We start from the raw sequence: 22,578 nt of genomic DNA on the forward strand, positions 1-22,578 counted from the left end.
AAATAAAAAATAAAAAAAGAAGTTCATCCATCTTCAAGCTGTCAAAGTTGAGAAACACTGAACTAGGACTTAAGTCATCAGCCTTAGACATACCCCAGAAATTCAGGTAGGTGACTTGGGCCCAATCTTATTATTTTCCCTTAATCCATTTCACAAGACTGTGGTTGGGGGTGATAAACTCAGGGAAGACCCCACTCCCTTTGAGTGCTGAGCAAAAGGCAGGACCTCAATTCAGTGAAGGAATAAAACCAAGAAGTTGCCACAAGTAGCTTCATGACGAAGGTCTCCATTTGGGATTATGCGTGTTCGTTCTTGATTTCCCAAGAACTGGGTGACTCTCATGAGAGAGCATTGCAGGTTTGGGACTTGGGGTCTTTAAAGTTGTCCAGATACGGAATTTTCCACACATCCAAACCATGGCTTCAATGTTAGGATCAAGCCAAAATGTGGCTTCCTAGACTCTGCCTTTTTCCAGGCTTAGTTCAAAGGGTAAAACTGGATCTTGGTTTATTTACGGATTTGATTTCCATGGTTGCCCATCTCACCTAAAACCATCACTTGAAAACAAAACAGAATATATATATATATATATATATATATATATATATATATATATATATATATATATATTGGATCTTTGGTTGTTGGGTTTTCTCAGCGTAAGATTCGAAGTATCTAGGCAGCGTTTGATGAAGTCTCATTCATCATCTTCAGGCTTCTGTCTCCGGCTCTGTGCTTCTCAGAGTAATTCTGAGTTACTCTGAGAAGCACAGAGCCGGAGACAGAAGCCTGAAGATGATGAATGAGACTTCATCAAACGTGCCTAGATACTCAATCTTACGCGAGAAAACCCAACAACCAAAGATCCACATACAAATACCACGAGAACCTCAGAAAACATACACACACACACACACACACACACACACACACACACACACACCTTGCTTAAAAGAAAGTATGGTAGACAATCCTAAACTTACGACCACAACGGAGCCCAAAATTTCTGTTGCTAAGTGAGACAGGTATTAAGTGAATTTTGACCCGTTTTACAACCGTTCTTGCCACACTTGTTAAGTGAGTCGCTCCGGTTGTTAAATTAGTAACACCGTTAAGTGAATCTGGCATTGACTTCTGCTTTTCAGAAGGTTGAAAAAGTGGATCACATGACCCCCAGGACATTGCAACCGTCATAAATGTGAATCAGCGCCTGAATTTTGATTGTGTGACTATAAGGGATGTTGCAATGGTCATTAAGTGTGAAAAACTGTCACAAGTCACTTTTCTCCAGGATGTAACTTTGAATGGAAACATTAAAAGAACTGTCGTGACACAAAAATAACAAAGTCACGAAAGTAGAATAAATTCCCTTGAATGCCCCCAAATTGGCCCCAATGTCCAATTATCCTTGGCTGGATAACAACTTCTTCAAAAAACAGTCTACGAAGGGCAGAAATGCAGACCGAACCCAAAGTAAAGATAATTAGAAATAAAAAAAATCCCAACAGAAACCTCACTGAAGAAATTAACACGGCAGGCCAGGATGATAAATTGCAGACTTTCAAAGGATAACACAAGCAGCCACAGTTGGGAGGATGCCAAAACTCAGATAAGCCTCGACCAAGATAATGCAGGCTTTGCTTCCAGCAAGGTGCTGTGTGCAAACGCCCCACTGTTCTCCCAGCTGCAACTAGTGAAAGGGATCAGGGCCCTTTCCTCCCCGGCAAGCCATGCAACTCATGTTCCTCCCTTCTCTGTTCCTCCTTGCATGCCCTAGGATGAAGAGGGGATGGGCCTGGGTCTTCCTCTGAATGCCCAGCTGGACTTTGCCCTTCCCCAGTTTCTTCCACAGCCACCGGAGCCACACTCCCTCTCCCTTGTCAGCTGCTCGACCTCCCCCTCAGAATCAGACTCCAACAAGGGCATGAAACTCTGTGTATAGTGCAACCTATGGTACCAGAAGATGAGAGCAGACAAACTGTATGGGGTTGAATGCTTCCAGCATCGCTCAGTGTTTACAAAGGAGAAGTTCTGTGCCTCCAGGGAAGGACGGAAATTCACCCATCCAAGGCACTACTAGATGTTCCAGCACGGATGAAAAAGTCTTGGGTCAGTGCAAAATTGAGCTAAGGACGCAGATGGTGCACCACCCCAGGCCGGGCTGATATGGCAAATGTTTTCTTGAAGACATTTGCCTCCCAAGATCCTCTTTTGAAAGGGAATTGGAGAGGATAAGAAAAGTAGGTCACCCCGTCTTTACAAGAGGCTTCCAAAACGACTCTTCTTAAAGGCCGCTTGCCAGCAACCATAACTCCTCATTTCCACCGTGAATTTAAGCTTCCCATTTCCAGCTGAAGAAAGAGTGCAGAAAGAAAGGAAGCTGCCAAACCCCACAAGAACTACGGTGTGAAGAAGCAGAAGAAGAGCCGCCTGCAAATGCTTTTAGGTTATGAAGACATAGGCAAGGACCTCGAAAGAGGCACCTGGATCAAACTTTCAAAACACAATGAAATCCTCAGCGGGCTCTTTAGGAAGAAGGGCTCCAGCACTGCTCAAAGAGCCCCACTTCTCCTCCTGAGATGGAAATCACATGGTGGCAAATCCCGCCCACCCCTCACGTACTTGGGGGGGGGGCCCTCAAGGCAGGACTGCAGAATCTTCCGCCTGTCCAGACCTGTTGGGGTCTGCATTCCCAAGGTGAGCGGGACTGGAAGCAAGGGAGGGGTTATTGAGGGGGGGAGGGTGTCCTCCTGGTTCAGAGTGCAAGAGGAGGTGAGGGAGACATTTGTTTCCAGGCCTCATCCTCTCCCCTCCCCCAGAAGTCCCCTTCTGCTTGGGAGCCAGCCCGGAGCCGAAAAAAGGGGGGAGGGGTTTTAAATGGCACAAAGAATGGAGGGGGGGGGACTGTGGCCCAACAGACAGGCCCATCAGCAGCTCCGTCTCCAGAGGTTTCATTGTCCCAACCTGTAATTTCCAAATGGCTTTTGGTGGGAGTCCCAACTTTTTTCAGGGCCAGCATGGAAGGACTCCAACTCACATTAGAGTAGGGTCTCCAACTTGGGCCACTGGGCCTGAGGACTTCAACTGAATTCCCAGCCAGCTTTGCTCTAACGCAGGGTCTCAACCTGGGCACTGGAGCCTGAGGACTTCAACTCCCAGAATTCCCCAGCCAGCTTTGCTCTAACGCAAGGGTCTCCAACCTGGGCCACTGGAAGCCTGGAGGACTTCAACTCCCAGAATTCCCCAGCCAGCTTTGCTCTAAACGCAGGGTCTCCAACCTGGGCCACTGGAGCCTGAGACTCCCCAGAATTCCCAGCTGCTCTAAGCAGGGTCTCCAACTGGGCCACGAAGCCTGAGGACTCACCCAGAATTCCCAGCCAGCTTTGCCTAACAGGTCTCAACCTGCCAGCTCCAACTTCTCACTGAAGCCTGGAGGACTCCCAGAATTCCCCAGACCAGCTTTGCTCTAATGCAGGGGTCTCCAACCTGGGCCACTGGAAGCCTGGAGGACTTCAACTCCCAGAATTCCCCAGCCAGCTTTGCTCTAACGCAGGGGTCTCCAATCTGGGCCACTGGAAGCCTGGAGGACTTCAACTCCCAGAATTCCCCAGCCAGCTTTGCTCTAACGCAAGGGTCTCCAACCTGGGCCACTGGAAGCCTGGAGGACTTCAACTCCCAGAATTCCCCAGCCAGCTTTGCTCTAATGCAAGGGTCTCCAACCTGGGCCACTGGAAGCCTGGAGGACTTCAACTCCCAGAATTCCGCCAGCTTTGCTCTAACGCAGGGGCCCCCCACTTTAAGCCTGGGGCTTCAACTCCATTCCCCAGCTTTCCCCAGGTTGGAATTTCCAACCAGTGGCCAAGGCTGGAGATTCCTGGTTTAGGCACAGATGTTGGCTAAGACCAGGCAGAATCTGTCCAGTCCGGCTTTCTTCCACCCCGTCTGGTTGGGAAAGCGGAGGTCCCTGCTCCTATATAACCAGGTTTGTTTAGTCTGGCCAGGCTACATCACAACTTCACACCAAAGGGAAGGCCGACCCACAACCTTCGCTAAAGTGCCCGGCCGGCCGTCCCCTTTCCCACGGGGGCGAGAGTGCAGGCCGGCCCGAGGGGGGCGGCCCAGGGACCCCCGCCGGCCTTCCCCCAACCACCGGCCCGCGTCCGGAAAGCCGCCTTACCTGAGCCGCACAGCCGGCTGAAGTGGTAGGGGTTGCAGCAGACGGTGGGCCCGTCGGGGAGGCCGAAGCGCCGGCACTCGCACAGCGGCTTCAGCTCGGCGGGGCCCTGGAGGTCCGGCCAGCGGAAGAGTTTGCCCAGGAGCAGCTGCGGCGGGGCCGGCTGGCCGCCCAGCCTGACCTCCAGCTCGGCCCGGGAGACCAGGACGCAGGCGCTGGGCAGCCCTCCGCGGGACTCGACGGCCTCCAGCAGGCTGTCGAGGGCGCGCTCCTTGAGGCGCTTGAGGAGCGAGTAGGTGAGGCTCTTCAGCTCCTGCTCCAGCGGCGGCGGCGGCGCCGCAGTCAGGCGGGAGCGGCCGTCGAGGCAGGAGGCGCCGTCCAAGGGCCGCTCCTTGAAGAGGCAGCAGCCGACCGTCTGGGCCTCGCTCTCCGGAGCCCACCCGCCGGCTTCCTTCTCCGCCTCCTGCGCCGCTGCCTCGGCCGCCTCCTCCGCCGCCAGGAGGTCGCCGCCGCCGCTGCCGTCGCCGCGCACCGTGGATCCCGCCGCCGGCTCCTCGACGGCGCCTCCGCAGGTCCCCGGCCGCCTGGCCTCGCTCCCGCTCCCGGGCTCCTGGCTCTGCCCGAGGAGGCTGCTGCTCTTGCCCGCATCTCCTCCTCCGCCGCCGCCGCCGCCACCGTCGGGGAGGAGCCGGCTTCTCCAAAGGCGCCGCACAAGCCCTGCCCGTTTGGACCGGAACATGCGCTTCGGCCGGGCTGTGCCCTTCGCCTGACTCCGGGTCAGACCCTCCCGGGCGGGCGCCGCATGGAGGGGAGCCAGCGACGGCGGCGTCGGCTCGGCTGCTGCTGCTGCTGCTACCGCCGCGGCGTCGGCGGCCGGAGCAAAGCCTCGCACGGCCGGCCCAGCCAAGCGCCGAGGGTCGGCAGCCGCGCTGCCGCATCAGGAAGCGCCGCAACGGCATAGAGCGGCAGCCCCGAAAGGCCGACGGCGCGTGGGAAGCAGCCCGGGCCGCCGCCCGCCCCCTCGGCTCCCTCTCTCCCTCTCTCTCTCTCTGCGGCACGAAGACGACGCCGGCCAGCCCGCGACGGCTCCTTCCCCGGAGGCCGCCCCCTCCAAGCGGCGCCTGCTGCTCTCCGGCTCGGCTCCTCGACGACGACGACGGGCGGGCGGGCGGAAGAAGGGGAGCCGGGTCGGGGGTCGGTGGGCGCGCTCTTCTCCCTCGGCCCCGCTTTACGAAGTTGGCCGGACTTGGCCGGGGAACAGCCGCAAGAGGCCGCCTCCCGGGCTCGGACGCCGGCCGGAGGAGCCCGGCATAGCTGCCTCGGCCGCCGCAATCGCCTCTCCGTCCGTCCCGGGCCGGGAGCGGCGGCCACACCGCGGCACTGGGGGGGGGGGGCGTCCACGCGCGGAGGGGAGCCCGGCGGCGGCTTCCCCGGAGGAGCGAGGCGGGCGATCGCGGCGCTCCCTGCCCGCTGCTGCCGCTGCCGCCGCTGCTGCTTGTACCGCCGCCGCCGCCTTCTTTTTTTTTTTTTTTTTGTTCTCCCGCCCGGAGCGGGTCGGGCCCCCCCTCGCCGAGCGCGGAGTCATTGGCTCCCTCCCATCATGTGCCAGTCTAGACACTTTGGCGGCGCGGGAGGGTTGCGCAAACAAGCGCTCGGGTTTCTTCCCTCTTAAAGGAAAACGCCTCTCGGCCGCTTTGGGGACGGCGCGGATCCCCGCCTGGGTTCTCTCCGCGCCCTTTCCCCCCTCCACCCCACCCCCGGGGAAAGGAGGGCAGGCAGGCCAGCCGGAGCCGGCATGAGACGAGTTGGGGGGAAAAGGGGGTCTGGGGAGGTCTTCTAGTCCAACCCCCTGCTCAGATGCCGTGGCTTCTTGGAGAGGAGCGCTGGGAATGGACGGAAGAACAGAGCCGGAAGGGGCCCTGGAGGTCTTCTAGTCCAACCCCCTGCTCAGGTGCCATGGCTTCTTGGAGGGGAGCGCTGGGAATGGACGGAAGAACAGAGCTGGAAGGGGCCCTGGAGGTCTTCTAGTCCAACCCCCCTGCTCAGGTGCCATGGCTTCTTGGAGGGGAGCACTGGAAGGGGCCCTGGAGGTCTTCTAGTCCAACCCCCTGCTCAGATGCCATGGCTTCTTGGAGGGGAGCGCTGGGAATGGACAGAAGAACAGAGCCGGAAGGGGCCCTGGAGGTCTTCTAGTCCAACCCCCTGCTCAGGTGCCATGGCTTCTTGGAGGGAGCGCTGGGAATGGACGGAAGAACAGAGCTGGAAGGGGCCCTGGAGGTCTTCTAGTCCAACCCCTGCTCAGGTGCCATGGCTTCTTGGAGGGAGCACTGGGAATGAACGGAAGAACAGAGTCGGAAGGGCCCTGGAGGTCTTCTAGTCCAACCCCTGCTCAGATGCCGTGGCTTCTTGGAGAGGAGCGGGAATGGACGGAAGAACAGAGCCGGAAGGGCCTGGAGTCTTCTAGTCCAACCCCCTGCTCAGGTGCCATGGCTCTTGGAGGGGCGCTGGGAATGGACGGAAGAACAGAGCTGGAAGGGGCCCTGGAGGTCTTCTAGTCCAACCCCCTGCTCAGGTGCCATGGCTTCTTGGAGGGAGCCCTGGTGCTGGGAATGAACGGAAGAACAGAGCTGGAAGGGGCCCTGGAGGTCTTCTAGTCCAACCCCTGCTCAGATGCCGTGGCTTCTTGGAGGAGCGCTGGGAATGGACGGAAGAACAGAGCTGGAAGGGGCCCTGGAGGTCTTCTAGTCCAGCAGTCTCCAACCTTGGCCACTTGAAGCCTGGCGGGCTTCAACTCCGAGAATTTCTGGGGAGGTCTGGGAATTAAAGCTCCCCCAGGCTTAAAGTGGCCAAGGTTGGAGACCCTGGCCCTATATTGTTCCACATAAAGGGGCTGTCTAATCCAGGGGTCTCCAACATTGGCCACTTGAAGCCTGGAGGACTTCAACTCCCAGAATTCCCCACCCAGCTTTGCTGGGAGTTGAAGTCCTCCAGGCTTCAAGCGGCCAAGGTTGGAGACCCCTGGTCTAGTCTCTTCTGGGAAACCTTCCGTGGTGGAGCCCCCACAACTTCTGGAGGCAAGCTGGTCCACTGGTTAATGGTTCCCACTATCAGGAAATTTCTCCTTGGGTTGTTTCTCTTCTTGATTCCTTTCCGTCCATTCCTCCTTCTTCTGCCTCGTTTTGCCAGACGTTCTCAAGAGTACCAGCCTGGTCCCGAGCCCTGCAGAAGTGGGGTTTTGAGAAGTCAAGGCAGGAATTTTGAGGAAACCCCCCCCTTTTGTTTGGCTCCTTGTCACTGGCCTTTCTTTCCCCGGACATTCAGTTCGGGGTTTCCTCTTTTGATGCTCACAACAACCTTGCGAGGTGATTCAGGCTGGAAGAAGAAATGACCAGTTCAGCTTCTTTAGCTAGCAAGCTGTGCTGATCAGAAAAGAGTCCAACTGGTTGTTATTGGGATTGTGGACCACCAGGAAATCCCAGGGCTGTACCTTAGACTAGGAGAGTTGAAAACAGTTTCTAGACGGGGGCAAATAGAGAATGAGTGAGTGATATTATGGGGGATCCCACTCAGGATGGGATAAAACTTTATTTCTACCTTTGAAGCAGAGGTGAAGACACACTTCATGGCCCCAAATGAAATCCACTTCTCCCACCAAACAAATCTCACAGGGAATTACTCTAGAGTAAGTATAGACGCATCAGGTCACATACTCTGTGGCAACAGACAGCATTCCAGGTTGCTCCTAAACTTATTGCTGTGTTGCAGTTTGAGATGTCTCTGACTTCCATGCACATCCTTGCAATCTGTTTGCAGAAGCTTGGGGCTCATGCACACACCAATAGCCACAGCTATTCCAGTTCACAACCACCTCGTGACGGAAGGCGTTCGATTCCCCGTTTAGGCAGGTGGAACCAAAGTTAACAAAAATAAAATCAGCAACTGGTGGAGTTCAGCATGGAGAACACAAACCCTGGCCTTAAAATCCCTTAAAACTCCATTTTCTAGTCCAGGGGTCCCCAAACTTGGCAACTTTAAGATTTGTGGACTTCAACTCCCACAATTCTCCAGCCAGTATAGCTGGAAGTCCACAAGGTTTAAAGTTGCCAAGGTTGCAGACCTCTGTTCGAAAGTCAGAAAGGATGTGTTCACATAACACGTATGAACCAGTTTTGTTGCAAACCTAATTGCAGTATTCATGTATCGTATTTATTTGGGCGGATTTTAATGTTGGTTAGTTTCTGGCTTATCGCGTAGCATGAATCCAGCCCATTTAGTCAGTTTGCTGTCTTGTGCAACCTTTTAGAATGGATTCGTTGGGCAAGTTAAATCTGTGAGTAGCAACAATTGGAGTTTTCCTTTTGTTTGGACAGAATTACAATGGGAGATGGGGGGTGGGTGAGAAATGATACTGAAGTAAGGGGAGACTTGGGAGAAAAATTGCTGTTGCTCTCTAGAACAGGGATCTCCAACCTTGGCAACTTTAAGACTTGTGGACTTCAACTCCCAGAGTTCCTCAGCCAGCTGGCTGAGATCAAGGGAGGTACTAATACCACTCTGTAAAGCCTTAGTAAGGCCACGCCTAGAGTACTGCATCCAGTTTTGGTCACCACACTATAAAAAAGATGTTGAGACTCTAGAAAGAGTGCAGAGAAGAGCAACCAGGATGATGTGGGGACTGGAGACTAAAACATATGAAGAACGGTTGCAGGAACTGGGCTTAGCTAGTCTAGGGAAGAGAAGGACTAGGGGAGACATGACAGCAGTCTTCCAATATTTGAGGGGCTGCCACAGAGAGGAGGAAGGAGTCAAGCTATTTTCCAAAGCACCCAAAGGCCAGACAAGGAATAATGGATAGACACTGATGAAGGAGAGATTCAACCTGGAAATAAGGAGACATTTTCTGACAGAACAATCCACCAAAGGAACAGACGTTGCCCTTGAAAGTTGTGGGAGCGCAATCACTTGAGACTTTCAAGAAGAGACTGGACTGCCATTTGTCAGAAATGGTGTAGGGTCTCCCTCTTGGACAGGGGGTTGGACTAGATGACCTACAAGGTCCCTTCCAACTCTTCACCCCATCCCCATCCATCCCAGGCACAGCCTCTAATCCTCTGTCTCAGCTCAGAAAGCTATGCTGGCTGTTGTTGTTTTTTATAGCCTCCCTAACATCTCATTATAAACTCTGCACTGTCAACAAAGGTGGTGACTCCAGGCCTGGCTCAGTAAGGAAGCAACATCTCGGAAGCTTCTGACCTTTGGAAGCAGGGCTGAAAAGGGCTGCCTGGTTGCCCACATACAGGAATATAGGGAGAGGGGTCTTAAAATAACCTAACATGCAAATGTTGGATCTTGTGTGGTTTGGGAGTTGTTCTCTCGTGGAATAGTTGCAGGGGTCTCCAACCTTGGCAACTTTATGACTTATAGACTTCAACTCCCAAAGTTTTAAGTTGCCAAGGTTGGAGACCCATGGAATAGAATAGGATTCTTTATTGGCCAAGTGTGATTGGACACACAAGGAATTTGTTTTGGTGCCTATGCTCTCAAGATACATATGTCAAGAATCATAGATATAACACTTAGAAGTAGTCATAGGGTACTATAAATCATACTAGGAAACATATATATAGGGAACATATAAAACATACTAGGAAACAATAATAATAAGCTAGGGCTGTTTTATATATAACATATATGTGTCTTTAAGTGTGTATGTTTAAAAGTCATGTATGTATGTGTGTGTATGTTTAAAGGTCTCATTATTTGATGTAAACTCAAGTCTAATCTTATTTTTATCTCCACCATCAATTGTACTTGCACAAAACTGGGAAAGTGAAGAGATTCCGACTGATGAGAAGGTGGTCGGGAAAATATGAGAATGTGCAGGAATGAATAGATTAACCCTTGTAATTAAAGAGAAGGAACAAACCGAATACTGTTTGATACGGGAATCTTTCTATCGATGGCTTGAGAATAAATATGGGAATTATAAATTTAAAAAGATCCATGAAAAATAGAAAACATGCTGAGAGAATTAAATACGTGATGATAAAGATTCTTATAATAATTAGACATATTATGTATATCAGTATTGAGTAAGAATAGAGACTCAATACCAATACAATGAATAGGTGTAATTGTATTTGTTATTGCATAAGCTATTTGTACCTAGATGACACACTGTTTAAGTGGAAGATGGATTATTTGTTTTAAATAAAAACTAATATTTTTTTTTAAAAAAATCTAACTTAATTTGGTTCCCAAATTACGGGGAAATATCAAGTCACTTTACTGGGGCTACCTTATCTTGAACCCTGAGAAAATACAGTCCTTATAATACAAGTACTTTATTTTTTCAGATTTAGAATCATGGAATAACGAGCTGGAAGAGACCCTGGAGGTCATCTAGTCCAACCCCCTGCTCCAGCAGGAGATTATAAGACAAGCTGAAGCTATTATAAGACAAGCTGAAGTCCACACCTCTTCAAGTGGCTAAGGTTGAGAAATACTGTGGCCTGGCTTATTGAACTATTGTTGAACGGACGCCTTGAGTTCTCGTGGAAAAAAACGGCATATAAATCCTGCACTATTTTTTTTAAACAAACAAAATTCCCTCCGGCGCGCCAAGAGTTAAGCCGCCTCTTTTTTTTTTCCCTTTCTCTCCCCCGCCCCCGTCCGAAAGGTTGGGCCACGCCCCCCCGGATTGATTAACTTGTTCAGGGCGAGCAAAAGTTCAGGCTCCGGAAGCGCCGATTGGCCTTCGGAAGGAGGCCGCCCCGCCCCTCGGGCGTGTTTGATTGGCTTTGGGCGTTCCATTCAGGGGACGACTCCTCCCTCTCGGGGAAGGCGGGTTGTTCCCTTGAATGAAAGGAAGGCTCTGCGATTGCGCAAACCTGCCGACGGGGCTTTTGAATGGAGAGGCGCAGCGGCGGGGTGGCGAGTTGAGCGGGGCTTGCAACCTCTCCTGGCTTCTGGAGGCAAGCCGAGGCACTGTGAATTAACCAGAAGAAGGGAAGGGGCCTTGGAGGTCTTCTAGTCCAGCCCCCTGCTCAAGCAAGAGAACTAACACCGTTCTAGACCAGGGGTCTCCAACCGTGGCCACTTTAAGCCTGGAGGACTTCAACTCCCAGAATTCCCTTGCCAGCTGGCTAGGGAATTCTGGGAGTTGAAGTCCTCCAGGTTTAAAGTGGCCAAGGTTGGAGACCCCTGGTCTAGACAAATGACTGTCCAAAGTCTTCTTAAAAGCCTCCAGGGATGGAGCACCCACCACTTCTGGAGAATTTCTGGGGAGTTCTGGGAATTGAAGTCCACTAGGCTTAAAAATTGCCAAGATTGGAGACTCCTGCTCCAAAGGGACACCCCACCAACACCAAAGGGGGATTGTGAATGCACTTTCCTCCAGAGAGCCCCCTGGCCCCTGTGGCTCTTGGCTGCCGACAGGTGGACAGTTAGGCTCTCTGAGCATGTATAAAAGTGCTTAGACTGTGGTGTTTCTCTATGTCATATATGTGGGTACATGCACAATTTTGTATTTATTTTGTCAGAAATAGAAATAGAATAGAATTTCTTTATTGGCCAAGTGTGATTAGACACACAAGGAATTTGTCTTGGTGCAAATGCTCTCAGTGTACATAAAAGAAAAGAGACATTGGTCAAGAGTCAAGAATCATCAGGTACACTTAATGACAGGCATAGGGTACAATAACCAATCAAATCCAACTAGGAAACAGTCAGTTTAAAGAATAGAATAAGAAAAAGAAAAAGAATAGAGTAGAGTAGAATAGAATAGAATAGAATTCCCTTCTGCATCTTTTTGTAAGCCTTTGTATTTCGTGATTTTTCTCCAGTTCTTTCTCTTTTCTTTTGCTGTCTCTGGATACTGCCATGTCCCCTATCCAGACTTTTTAAAAATCTTTCTTATCAAATTTTTATTATTGTTATGACTAGCAGAGCCATTAAGCCCCATGTAAAATTACGAGAGCTTAGCAGAAGCGGAGTGCTTCCTCCACAAATCAAAGAAAGTAAATCCACAAAGGTAAAGTTAATGAAATTATTTTTTTTTTTAAAAAAAGAATCCATATGAGCAAATTTGTCATGCTTGGACTAACTGTTCACTGGAGCCAGTCAGAATTTTGGCTGCTGTATTGATGATAGCGTGATCGATGCCCGACAGAAGACCAGTCTAAAAATCTTCAATCCTTGAGAGATTCTGCTGGGTAACGTAAGGGCAGCCTTCCCTCAGAACTGGCGAGGTTCTTTGCTGATTAAATATCTTCATCTGGGGATCTGAAAAAGTCAGGAACGCAGCTGCTATGGAGTGATCCAAGTCCCAACCTTTTTTTTTTTTTTTTAATCCATGTTGCATGTGGGTGTCATGATCATCCTCTTTTAACAACCCCATAATCCCTTGTGGGGAGGAGTCTGAGCAACTGAATGTGTGCATAATATGCGCACCAATGTGCCTACCATCCCCGTCCTATTGTTTCTTTTATTTTTCTTATGTGTATCCATTTCATGTATTCATAACTATGTTTATTCTTATACCTGTTATCTTGTAAGCGATTGACAAATCAAATTAAATAAAAATAAATAAAATGGAGCTGTTTACTGGCCTTGATGCCCTTCCTATCACCAATACGGAGTTATATTCGGCAGATATATACTCATCGTGCCCAGAGAGAGAAATATCTGCCTCTCCTTAGGATCAAACTCACAGCCTCTTGATTGTGAGGTGAGAGCTCCACCTCTAGGCCACTGTGCCACTCCCTGTTGCACATGTGTGTGATGCGTATAAAAAAGGGCAGAGATCAACCATGGATCACTGTTTCTGGCAAGCCAAGATTTGCTTAACAATTGCAGTGAATCACTTAACAACCATGGCATAAAAAGTCATCAAAATGGGCACAACTCACTTAAGATGCACCCTGGGTGGCTTTTGACCAATCATCCCCAGCCCAGCCTGCACTGCAGGGTTGTTGGAGGAAGGAGTCCCATTTCACTATCTTGATGCCCAGGAGCAGGGGTCTCCAACCTTAGCGACTTTTAGTACGGGGTCTCCTGCTTGAGCAGGGGGTGGGGTGGACTGGAAGACCTCTAAGGTCCCTTCCAGCTCTATTATTCTGTTATTTATTGATTATATTTAAAGATATCTGATCACTGCTGCAGCATTACCACCTCTCTCCATTAGGCGGTAGATGAGGAATTTATCCTCAAAATCCTTAGAATCCCGCAACTATTAAAATCCCAGATATTTTTATGCCTTTCCATTCTGTAATTGGTAATAATGCAATAAAACCCACAGTGGCATCTCAGAATTGAACCCCTGTATATTGGAAAGGACATTGCATATATATATATATATATATATATATATATATATATATATATATATATATTTAAAAAAACATATTTCTTGAGGAAAAAAAATGCAAAAATCCAGCAGGGAAGTTCTCCTTTTATTGGCACCAAAACAGCACCAAAAGATGTGCCAGCTGTTGCCTCCTGCAGAAGTCTTCGCCAGACTCGTGGGGCAAAGAGCTTGGGAAGCAAAGAATCCAGAACAGGCAGCATCTGCCCAGATGTTTCAGCAAGACGATTGCAACTCAGAATCGGTCCCCCAGGTAGGAGGGTTGACCAGACTGAGCTGGGAAAATCTTTATTTCAAGCGCTTCCCTTCCCAAGTTGGATTAGCATCTCGGATTATATGGCTGGGTGGCGACCTCTGGGCTCAGAAGGTAAACAGGGTCAGAACTCGCGTGGCAAATGCGAAGACCAAAAGTTAATTTGAGAATTCTTTTTTTGAAAATTACCCCACAAATGTTTCTGGACACTTGTCAAAAACCCATCCAAGAATACCACTGGGACTCTATAGCTCAGCTGGGCCAGTCTCAATCTTCACTGTCACAACAAATGGAGGCCCCATGCTCATCCTAATTTTGGAAACCTAGACAATGTCCGGCCTGGTGATAATAGGGACAGGAGACCACCAGGAAATCATAAGGATTTGGTTTTCAGACTGCCTGGACAAGACTCTGCAGTTTTCTTGGCGATGTTTTTGATTTACCATTGCTTCCTTCGTAGGGCAGAGAGAGAATGACTGGTCCACGTTCACCCAGCCGGCTATGTGACTACGGCAGGACTAGAACCAGGGGTGGGATTCAAATTTTTTAACAACCGGTTCTGTGGGCATGGCTTAGTTGGTGGGCGTGGCTTGGTGGTCATTTTATTGGCTGGGCGTAGCCAACTCAATATCACTCACATCGAGGCACACATCTCCTCGCCTGGCCTCTCGTGACTGTGGGGATGCTGCAACAGTCGTAAGTGTGAACAATGGTCACAAGTCACTTTTTTCAGTGCCATTGTAACTTTGAATGGTCACTCCACACAAGCAAAGTACCAGCAAAGGAAGGGAAAAAAAACTCCAGAGAAGTTCCTGAGACAGGAAGTCTAGTCCTGCCAAGAATGTAAAAAGGGTTAATGGAGAGGCAGTTTCTGTAAGCAACACCAGAATGTTTCCTTCCTGCCTTCCTTACAGGATTAGCCCTGTAATTTCTTCTAACAACCGGTTCTCCGAACTGCTTAGAATGTTAACAACCGGGTCTAGCGAATAGGTGCTGATAGAATCCCACCCCTGACTAGAACTCACACTCTCCTAGTTTCTAGTCTAATGCCTTAACCATTACACCAAACTGTGTCTCGGTTTGTAGTTAGACTAGGACATTTAAAATAAAATCCCAGAAGAAGACAATGGTACCATTGTACCAAACCCTGGTACTCAACGTGTTCTGTCCAATGAGTGGGATGATATTTCATTTTATAGACTACAGAGCGGATTCTGCTTTGAGCTAATTTCTGTCACATGTGGAACGCTATTCTTCCCTCCTCTGGCAGCTTGCCTTATTTGCTCTCTGGCTGCATGGATATCTTGGCTGCCAGCTTGGGGGGTCTTGATTTCGGAGGAATTTTAACTGGAGGAATTTGCTTGGGGGTGTGTGACTAATGTATGTTACTAGAGGTCACGTCTCTTATTTTTTATATTTATTTCTGTCCCGTCTTTATTATTTTTACAGATTACTCAAGGCAGCGAACATATCCAACACACATTCCTCCTGCTATTTTCCTCAGCACAACAACCCTGTGTGGTGGGAGAGTGTCATGCCCCTGTCAGAATCTGACTTGGAGGAGAAAGATGAACAGCTGACAGGGAGTGGGAATGTGGCTCCGTTGGCTGTGGACGAAACTGGGAAAGGGCAAAGTCCAGCTGGGCAGAGCAGGGGAGAGGTAGAACAAGGGAGAAAGAGTTCAGAGGAAGACCCAGGCCCACCCCTATTCATCCTAGGGCACGCAGGGAGGAATGGAGAAGGGAGCAACCGTGAGTTGCGTGGCTTACAGGCGAGGAAAGGGCCCCGATTCCCTTCATTAGCTGCAACTAGGAACAGTGTGTAAAAAAGGCAAGTTGCGTGCAGCAAGCTGTTGGGAGCAAATGTGACTTTATCTTGTATCATGGAGGCTTATCTGTGTTCCTGGCATCTTCCCAACTATGTGAATTTTGCCGTGCTTTCAGGTTTGAAATTCCTGCTCCTGCCCTGCCAAACTAATTACTGTACTTCAGTTTGGTTTGTTTGGATTTTAAATTACCATTTGTGTGTACCTTGTTTTGGACTGAATTTTCTACAGTCAAAGGAGAGTTTTTCTCCATCCCGAAGGTAACCTGGATATTGGGGGCAAAGTTGGGAGATAATAAAGGGACTCATTGCTTATCTGACTGTGTTGCCTTCGTGCCATGCCCTGAGTCATCACACAGAGAGAGAGATGAGTGAGAGAGAGGAGAAAGAGAGAGAGGGAGGGAAAAAGAAAGAGAGAGAGAGAGAGATGAATGAGAGGAGATGAGAAAGAGAGAGGGAGAAAGAGATGAGAAAGAGCGAGAGAGGGAGAAAGAAAGAGATAGATGAGAAAGAGAGAGAGGGAGAAAGAAAGAGATAGATGAGAGAGAGAGACTGGCCTAAAAGTCACCCATCTGGCTTTCATACTGAAGGTAGGACTTAAACTCACCATCTTCGGGCTTCTAGCCTATTGCCTTAACCACTAAACCAAACTGGCTGTCTTATGTGTTCTATTTGCTGCCCAGTGCTTACATGGCAACAATGCCGAAGTAGGATCGTTGTGTGGTCTCCTATCCCCACGAGGCTAATTCTATATATAACTTTCTCTGTATCGATCAAGGTCATCTGTAGGTGCTGCCCAGTATCTTTTCTATGCTATTCTTTATTCTCAATGAACTATTGCAGAAACTAGTTAGGTCCAGTCTAATGAAGAGAAGGATTAGGGGTGACAGGATAGCAGCCTTCCGATATTTGAGGGGCTGCCACAGAGAGGAGAGGGGATTTGACCTATTCTCCGGTCCAAGGCACCTGAAGGCAGGAGAAGAAGCAAGAAACGGAAGATGATCAACCTAGAATTAAAAAGAGAGGACAATTAACCTGTGGAACAGCTCGCCTCTGGAAACTGTGGGTGTTCCATCCCTGGGGGGATTTTAAGAACGGACTGGACAGCCGTTTGCCTGGACTGTTTCAGCAGCGGGCTGGACCTCAGGGTCCCTTCCAGCTCTGTTATTCTGTATTCCGTAATGTTTTAATGCTCAAAGCAAACAGTGCAATGCTCAGAAGACAATCTGTCTTTTGTGGTACTCTGAGCCTCTGCGTGCTGTAAGTAGAAGCAGAGGAAACACCCCTGCCCTTCCAAGTAAGACCGCGTGGCCCACTTCCCAGCTCTCAAACTCACCATGGCCCCATTGTCTACTTGTAACCTCTGGCAGGAGCGACAAACCACAAGGGCCTTTTGTCGTGGCTCTCATGCCCTTCCTAACAGTGTCTTTCATAAGGTTTTCATTTTAAAAGAATTAGCAGCATCGCGCCGACTCCCTTTCTTTTTTCCATCTCTGAAGAGGGAAGAGGGCAAAAGATTGGAAAGGTGGTTTGCTTACCTGTCCTCAGGTGAAATAGCTCTGGGACGTCCATCAGCTTGCCTGAAACGGCTTGCGTTCGGAAGTTGTGGGAGCTTCATCACGGGAGGCTTTCAAGAAGAGGCTGGACTGCCCTCTGTCAGAAATGGTGTAGGGTCTTCCGCATGGGCGGTGGCGGTGGGGGTTGGAATAGATGACCTACAAGGTCCCTTCCAACTCCGTTAATCTGTTAATCGGCCTAGTGCTCCAGGGATTGCAAGGGAGATGTGCCAGAATCATAGAGGTAGTCAACTTATGACCACAGTTGAGCCCAAAATTTCTGTTGCTAAGTGAAACCTTTGTTAAGTGAATTTTGCCCCGTTTTATGACCTTTCTTGCCATAGTTGTTAAGTGAATCACTGCAGTTGTTAAATTAGTAATACTATTGTTAAGTTGACTTTGCTTGTCCGAAAATCGCAAAAATTGGTCACATGACCCCAGGACGCTATGACCGTCATAAATAGGAACCAGTTGGCAAGCATCTGAATTTTGATTACACAACCATGGAGATGTGGCAATGGCCATAACTGTGAAAAACAGTCCTAAGTAACTTTCTTCATTGCCTTTCACTAAATGAACTGCTGTAAGTCAAGGACTACCTATATAGAAACATATAGGCTCAACCCCCTGGACAAGGATTTACTTACCCCAACCCTGGATAGATGATTATCCAGCCACTCCATGCAATAACCACCTAATAGTGTTAATTTGTTAATAACAAATTAATTAAATTAAATTAATAACAAATTAATTAATTTAATTTAATTAATAACCACCTAATTGTGTTAATTTGTTGTGGGAGTGTCATCACTTGAGACTTTCAGGAAGAGATTGGATTGCCATTTGTCAGATCTCCTACAAGGTCCCTTCCAACTCTGATTATCTGTTATCTCTCACTAATTGACAGCTCTCAATGTCACTAAATTCTTAGTATTTAATCTAGTGCTTGTCAACCTTCGCCACTTGAAAATGTGTGGACTTCAACTCCCAGAATTCCTTAGCCAGCACATGTGACTTTCAACTTCCAGAATCCCTCAGCCTTGGTAGCTAGGGAAATCTGGGAGATAAAAGTCTATATATTTCCAGTGACCAATGTTGAGAAACACTGCCCCTTAGTCTGTATCTCCATCCTTGAAAATTAGTTCCATTATTTCTGGTAGAGCGCTGAATCTTAACAAAGTTAGCTTTGATAGAACGCAAGGATGATCTTTGTGGTCCTTGCATCGCTTTGATTAGCATGACGGTCTTCTTGGTGGGACGTGGTGGCTCAGTGGCTAAGATGCTGAGTTGGTCAATCAGAAAGGTCGGCAGTTCAGCGGTTCGAATCCCTAGCGCCACGTAATGGAGTGAGCTCCCGTTGCTTTTCCCAGCTTCTGCCAACCTAGCAGTTCGAAAGCATGTAAAAAAAATCTACAGTCAGAGGTGGGATTTGCCAATTCTCCGAACTACTCAAAATTTCCACTGTCGATTCTCCAGAACTGGTCAGAACCTGCCGAATACCCACCTCTGCTGACGGACTCCGACTCCCAGAATTAAACTCTCCGGCTTCAAGGTTGGAGACCCCTTGCTTTAAGGCACTGGATGGGACCACCTCTGCCCCACTCTCAACTTCACGGGGTCAGCTGCCCAGAATCACCAATCATGGCCTTGGTGGGTTCTGCTTCACCGTTAAACCATCTTTCCAATCAGCCTCCGTGTTTCCAGTGTCTTTCTCTCCACTTGGAACGGAAGCAGAGGCCAAATCCCATTCTACCTCCACGGCATCAGCCCATTTCTTCCAACAAGGGACTCTGGGTGACTTGAAACACTGCCTGGTTTGTTTGTCTGTTTTTGTAACGTGCCACAGTCTCAGAAAGTCACCCCAAAGGGGCCACAATGATGTAGTCAAAGCCCCCTCACCCTTTTTCTTTTTGTTGCTTGCATCTCACAACTGTGACTGACTTTTCTGACTCCTGGTGGCTGCAGCATTTACCTGTCTCCACCTTCTTCCTCTGCTCTTCGTACGTGGTTCCCCTTCTTCGATTGCCTCTTCCCCATCTCAGCGCCTGCCTTCCTTGGGTTGCTTGGAGACAGGCTGGGTTAGGCCCTCTGGTCGCTATCTCTGGTCCTGCCTGAGGTCACTTCCAAATGTTGTTGCTCACAATGGAAGAGAACCGTGACTGGGAAAGACCCACAGGAAGCCAAGCTGAGATGGAAGAAGCAGATAGTCCTTCACAAAAGGGCTTGGAAACCTTTCAAGCGGGCCTGGCTTGCTTCTTCCACACTGAACGCTCCCTATTTTCAATTTCTTTTTATGAACCAAAAGTGGTCCTTCAAAGCCCGAAGTGCTTTTCCGTCAGCTCCATTCAAGGCAGGCACCCAAGATCCAGGAAAGGAAACTCTGTTCCTACCTTTTAAAAAAAAGGAAAAAAAAGGTGAATTATTTTAGCAAAGTCTGGTTGCAGAAGAAACCAGGGCAATTTGGAGTCTTTGGTTAGTGCAAGTGTTATTCAGAAGTAGCAACCGTGGCACTGGGAGAAGTCCCAAAAGGCTCAGATTTTTCTCATGCCTTGTCCCCTGTCTACAGCAATTTTTCAACCTTGGCAACTTTAAGATGTGCCCAGAATTCCCCAGCCAACCCGTGTGACTTTCAAATGCCCAGAATTCCCCAGCCAACCCGTGTGACTTTCAAACTCCCAGAATTCCCCAGCCAACCCGTGTGACTTTCAAACTCCCAGAATTCCCCAGCCAACCCGTGTGACTTTCAAACTCCCAGAATTCCCCAGCCAACCCGTGTGACTTTCAAACTCCCAGAATTCCCCAGCCAACCCGTGTGACTTTCAAACGCCCAGAATTCCCCAGCCAACCCGTGTGACTTTCAAACGCCCAGAATTCCCCAGCCAACCCGTGTGACTTTCAAACGCCCAGAATTCCCCAGCCAACCCGTGTGACTTTCAAACTCCCACAATTCCCCAGCCAACCCGTGTGACTTTCAAACTCCCAGAATTCCCAGCCAACCCGTGTGACTTTCAAACTCGCAGAATTCCCCAGCCAACATGTGTGACTTTCAAACTCCCAGAATTCTCCAGCCAACCCGTGTGACTTTCAAACTCCCAGAATTCCCCAGCCAACCCGTGTGACTTTCAAATGCCCAGAATTCCCGGCCAACCCGTGTGACTTTCTAACTCCCAGAATTCCCCAGCCAACCCGTGTGACTTTCAAACTCCCAGAATTCCCCAGCCAACCCATGTGACTTTCAAACTCCCAGAATTCCCCAGCCAGCATGCTGAGAGTGGAACACCACATGCCCTAAAATTGCTAAACTTGAGAACAGTGGCCTACAGTGGGAGTACAAACCAGGTCTCGAGTCTGTTTGAAACCAAAGGAGCTGACTAATTTAGAAAGGAGGCATCGGGTCCAATCTCCAATTCAAAACTTAGATAAGCAGCCTGGTGCTGCGGGGTTCAAAGGCAGCCTGTCCTGCTGGGAGTCACTCTGGCTGCCGGCCCCGTCTGGCTTGTCGTTTGGTTTAAAAAAGATTATAAATACATTAGAAACCAGCCTGCTGCAAACAAAGAGTCGGCTTCTAGCATTATCTTTATTCCCAAGAGCGTCTCTGGGCTTTGCATAATCCCTGCAGGCGCTTGGAGAAAATGGAAATTGAGAGTGGTTGCAAATGAGGGAGTTGTCTGTCTCCCCAGGACAGAGAAGAGAGTGGCAGACGGACCCCAAGGAGCCGGAAGGAAGGCAGGAAGTGCCCACAATAGTTGGCCTTGCCAATTGGCACGGCGGGCATGACGTGCTGTGTTTCCCAATGGCAACTATTCTCAGCAGGAGGCGCCTTCCCTGCAACTGTGCTTTGGGGAGTGCCTGACTTCGCCTCTGGCAGGGGGGGTGGACTAGAAGACCTCCAGAGTCCTTTCCCACTCTGTGATTCGGTTCTGTTACATCCTACCCCTGAGTGCAAGGCAAAAGGCTTTAGCTTATACCAGATTCTCCCCTGAGTGGAGGAGTGTTTCGAATTAAAAATGTCCCCATTTGTAGAGAGAGCCAAGTTAGATGACAGTAGCCATTTCTTTCTTTCCTTCCCTTGAACATGGTGGCGGGGAAAATAGGAGGAGGAAGATGTGCTGGATCTATTCACCACCTTATTTATAAAAATAATAAAGGCGGCGGCGGGGGGCGGATATATATATAAATAAACACCTGCCGGAAATGGCCACTCCCCTGCCAGCGCCCAGACCCAACTGTCCACCATGTACTGTCAAACCTTGACAGACTAAATACTCCTTGAGGGGCCCTTGGGACAGTTTAGAAATAAGGTGGCAGTGGGGGGTGGGGGGGGATATTTTAGCAACCATAAGGACAATTGGCTATTTCTTTAGCAATGTCTCTTGGGACGAGGCCAACGATGCTGCGAATGATAGAAACCCCTGGAAAACACTCGCTAATAATTTTTATTTTTCTTATATGTATCCATTTCGTGTGGTCATAACTATGTGTATACTTATGCCTGTTATCTTATAATCGCTTGACTAAATAAATAAATAAATAATCCATGTGCTTTGCACAGGACCTTATGATGATAACGAAGGGCAACTTAAGGCTGTCTTCCTTCAGTTGATCAAGTGAAGGGGAGAGAATAAGGGTAGTCCTTGACTTATATAATTATTATATAATTACTATATTATAAGGGATAATAGGTGCGAACTGGTAGAATCCCACCCCTGCCCTTGTCCAAGTCCTCTCCAGACTCCCAGGCTGGCCTCTGTTCCCCCCCATTGTCCGATTCCGCTGCGGTCTGCACAGGCTACTGGTGAACCTCACCCCCCACTCCAAAGCACTCACTAATGCAGCCTCTTCATGTCCAACTCGGTCTCTCCAGACGTATAGGATCTGGATAACATGCAACGTTATCTGGATAGCCCCGATGGCTGAGATCTGTTCTGCTTAGGTTAAAAGGAAATAAAATCCTTCTGTTCTCCTGGGAGAAGGTTGGGGGTATTCACCTGGCTGATAGAGGGTCTCTCTTTGATCAGCAAGTCAAAAGCGGTGTGTATTTCTCCACTGACACACTATCCGGTGGGTGGGGATTTTCCACTGAAATGGAGCTTTTGTGGGTGTAAAATATATGCTCTGTTTCAATGGGCTTGTCCACCCTTGGGAATCAGGACATTTATTCATTCAGTAAACCAGGGTTCCCCAACCGTGGCAACTTTAAGACACATAGACTTCAACTCCCAGAATTCCCTGGCCAGGATGGCTGGGGAATTCTGGGAGTTGACGTCCAGAAGTCTTAAAGTTGCCAAGTTTGGGGACGCCTGAAATAAACAAACCATGAAGTGTCAAATAAAATGGCCACAAACTTGTCACCAACAACACCCATTTTTCACTTGCTTCGGTGGTGCAGTTGTGGCTACCATCGTGA

The 22,578-nt window shown here is 49.2% G+C and overlaps 1 protein-coding gene and 1 long non-coding RNA gene across 3 annotated transcripts in view; one reads left to right on the forward strand and one right to left on the reverse strand.

Annotated features, from left to right (window-relative positions):
• Window positions 1–5,722, reverse strand: part of SMAD6 (SMAD family member 6) — a 49,380-nt gene extending 43,658 nt beyond the window's left edge. The window contains exon 1 of the mRNA XM_026709269.2: window positions 4,178–5,722. Coding sequence (XP_026565054.2) covers window positions 4,178–4,913 — 736 coding nt within the window. The 5' untranslated portion in view covers window positions 4,914–5,722. The remainder of the gene's footprint in view (window positions 1–4,177) is intronic.
• Window positions 1–22,578, forward strand: part of LOC148124709 (uncharacterized) — a 529,533-nt gene that overhangs the window by 432,776 nt on the left and 74,179 nt on the right. The gene's annotated exons all lie outside the window — the stretch shown is intronic.

This window comes from Pseudonaja textilis, chromosome 13 (genome assembly GCF_049901715.1).
Source record: "Pseudonaja textilis isolate UNSWEBS1 chromosome 13, rPseTex1.2, whole genome shotgun sequence".
Taxonomy (NCBI): domain Eukaryota; kingdom Metazoa; phylum Chordata; class Lepidosauria; order Squamata; family Elapidae; genus Pseudonaja; species Pseudonaja textilis.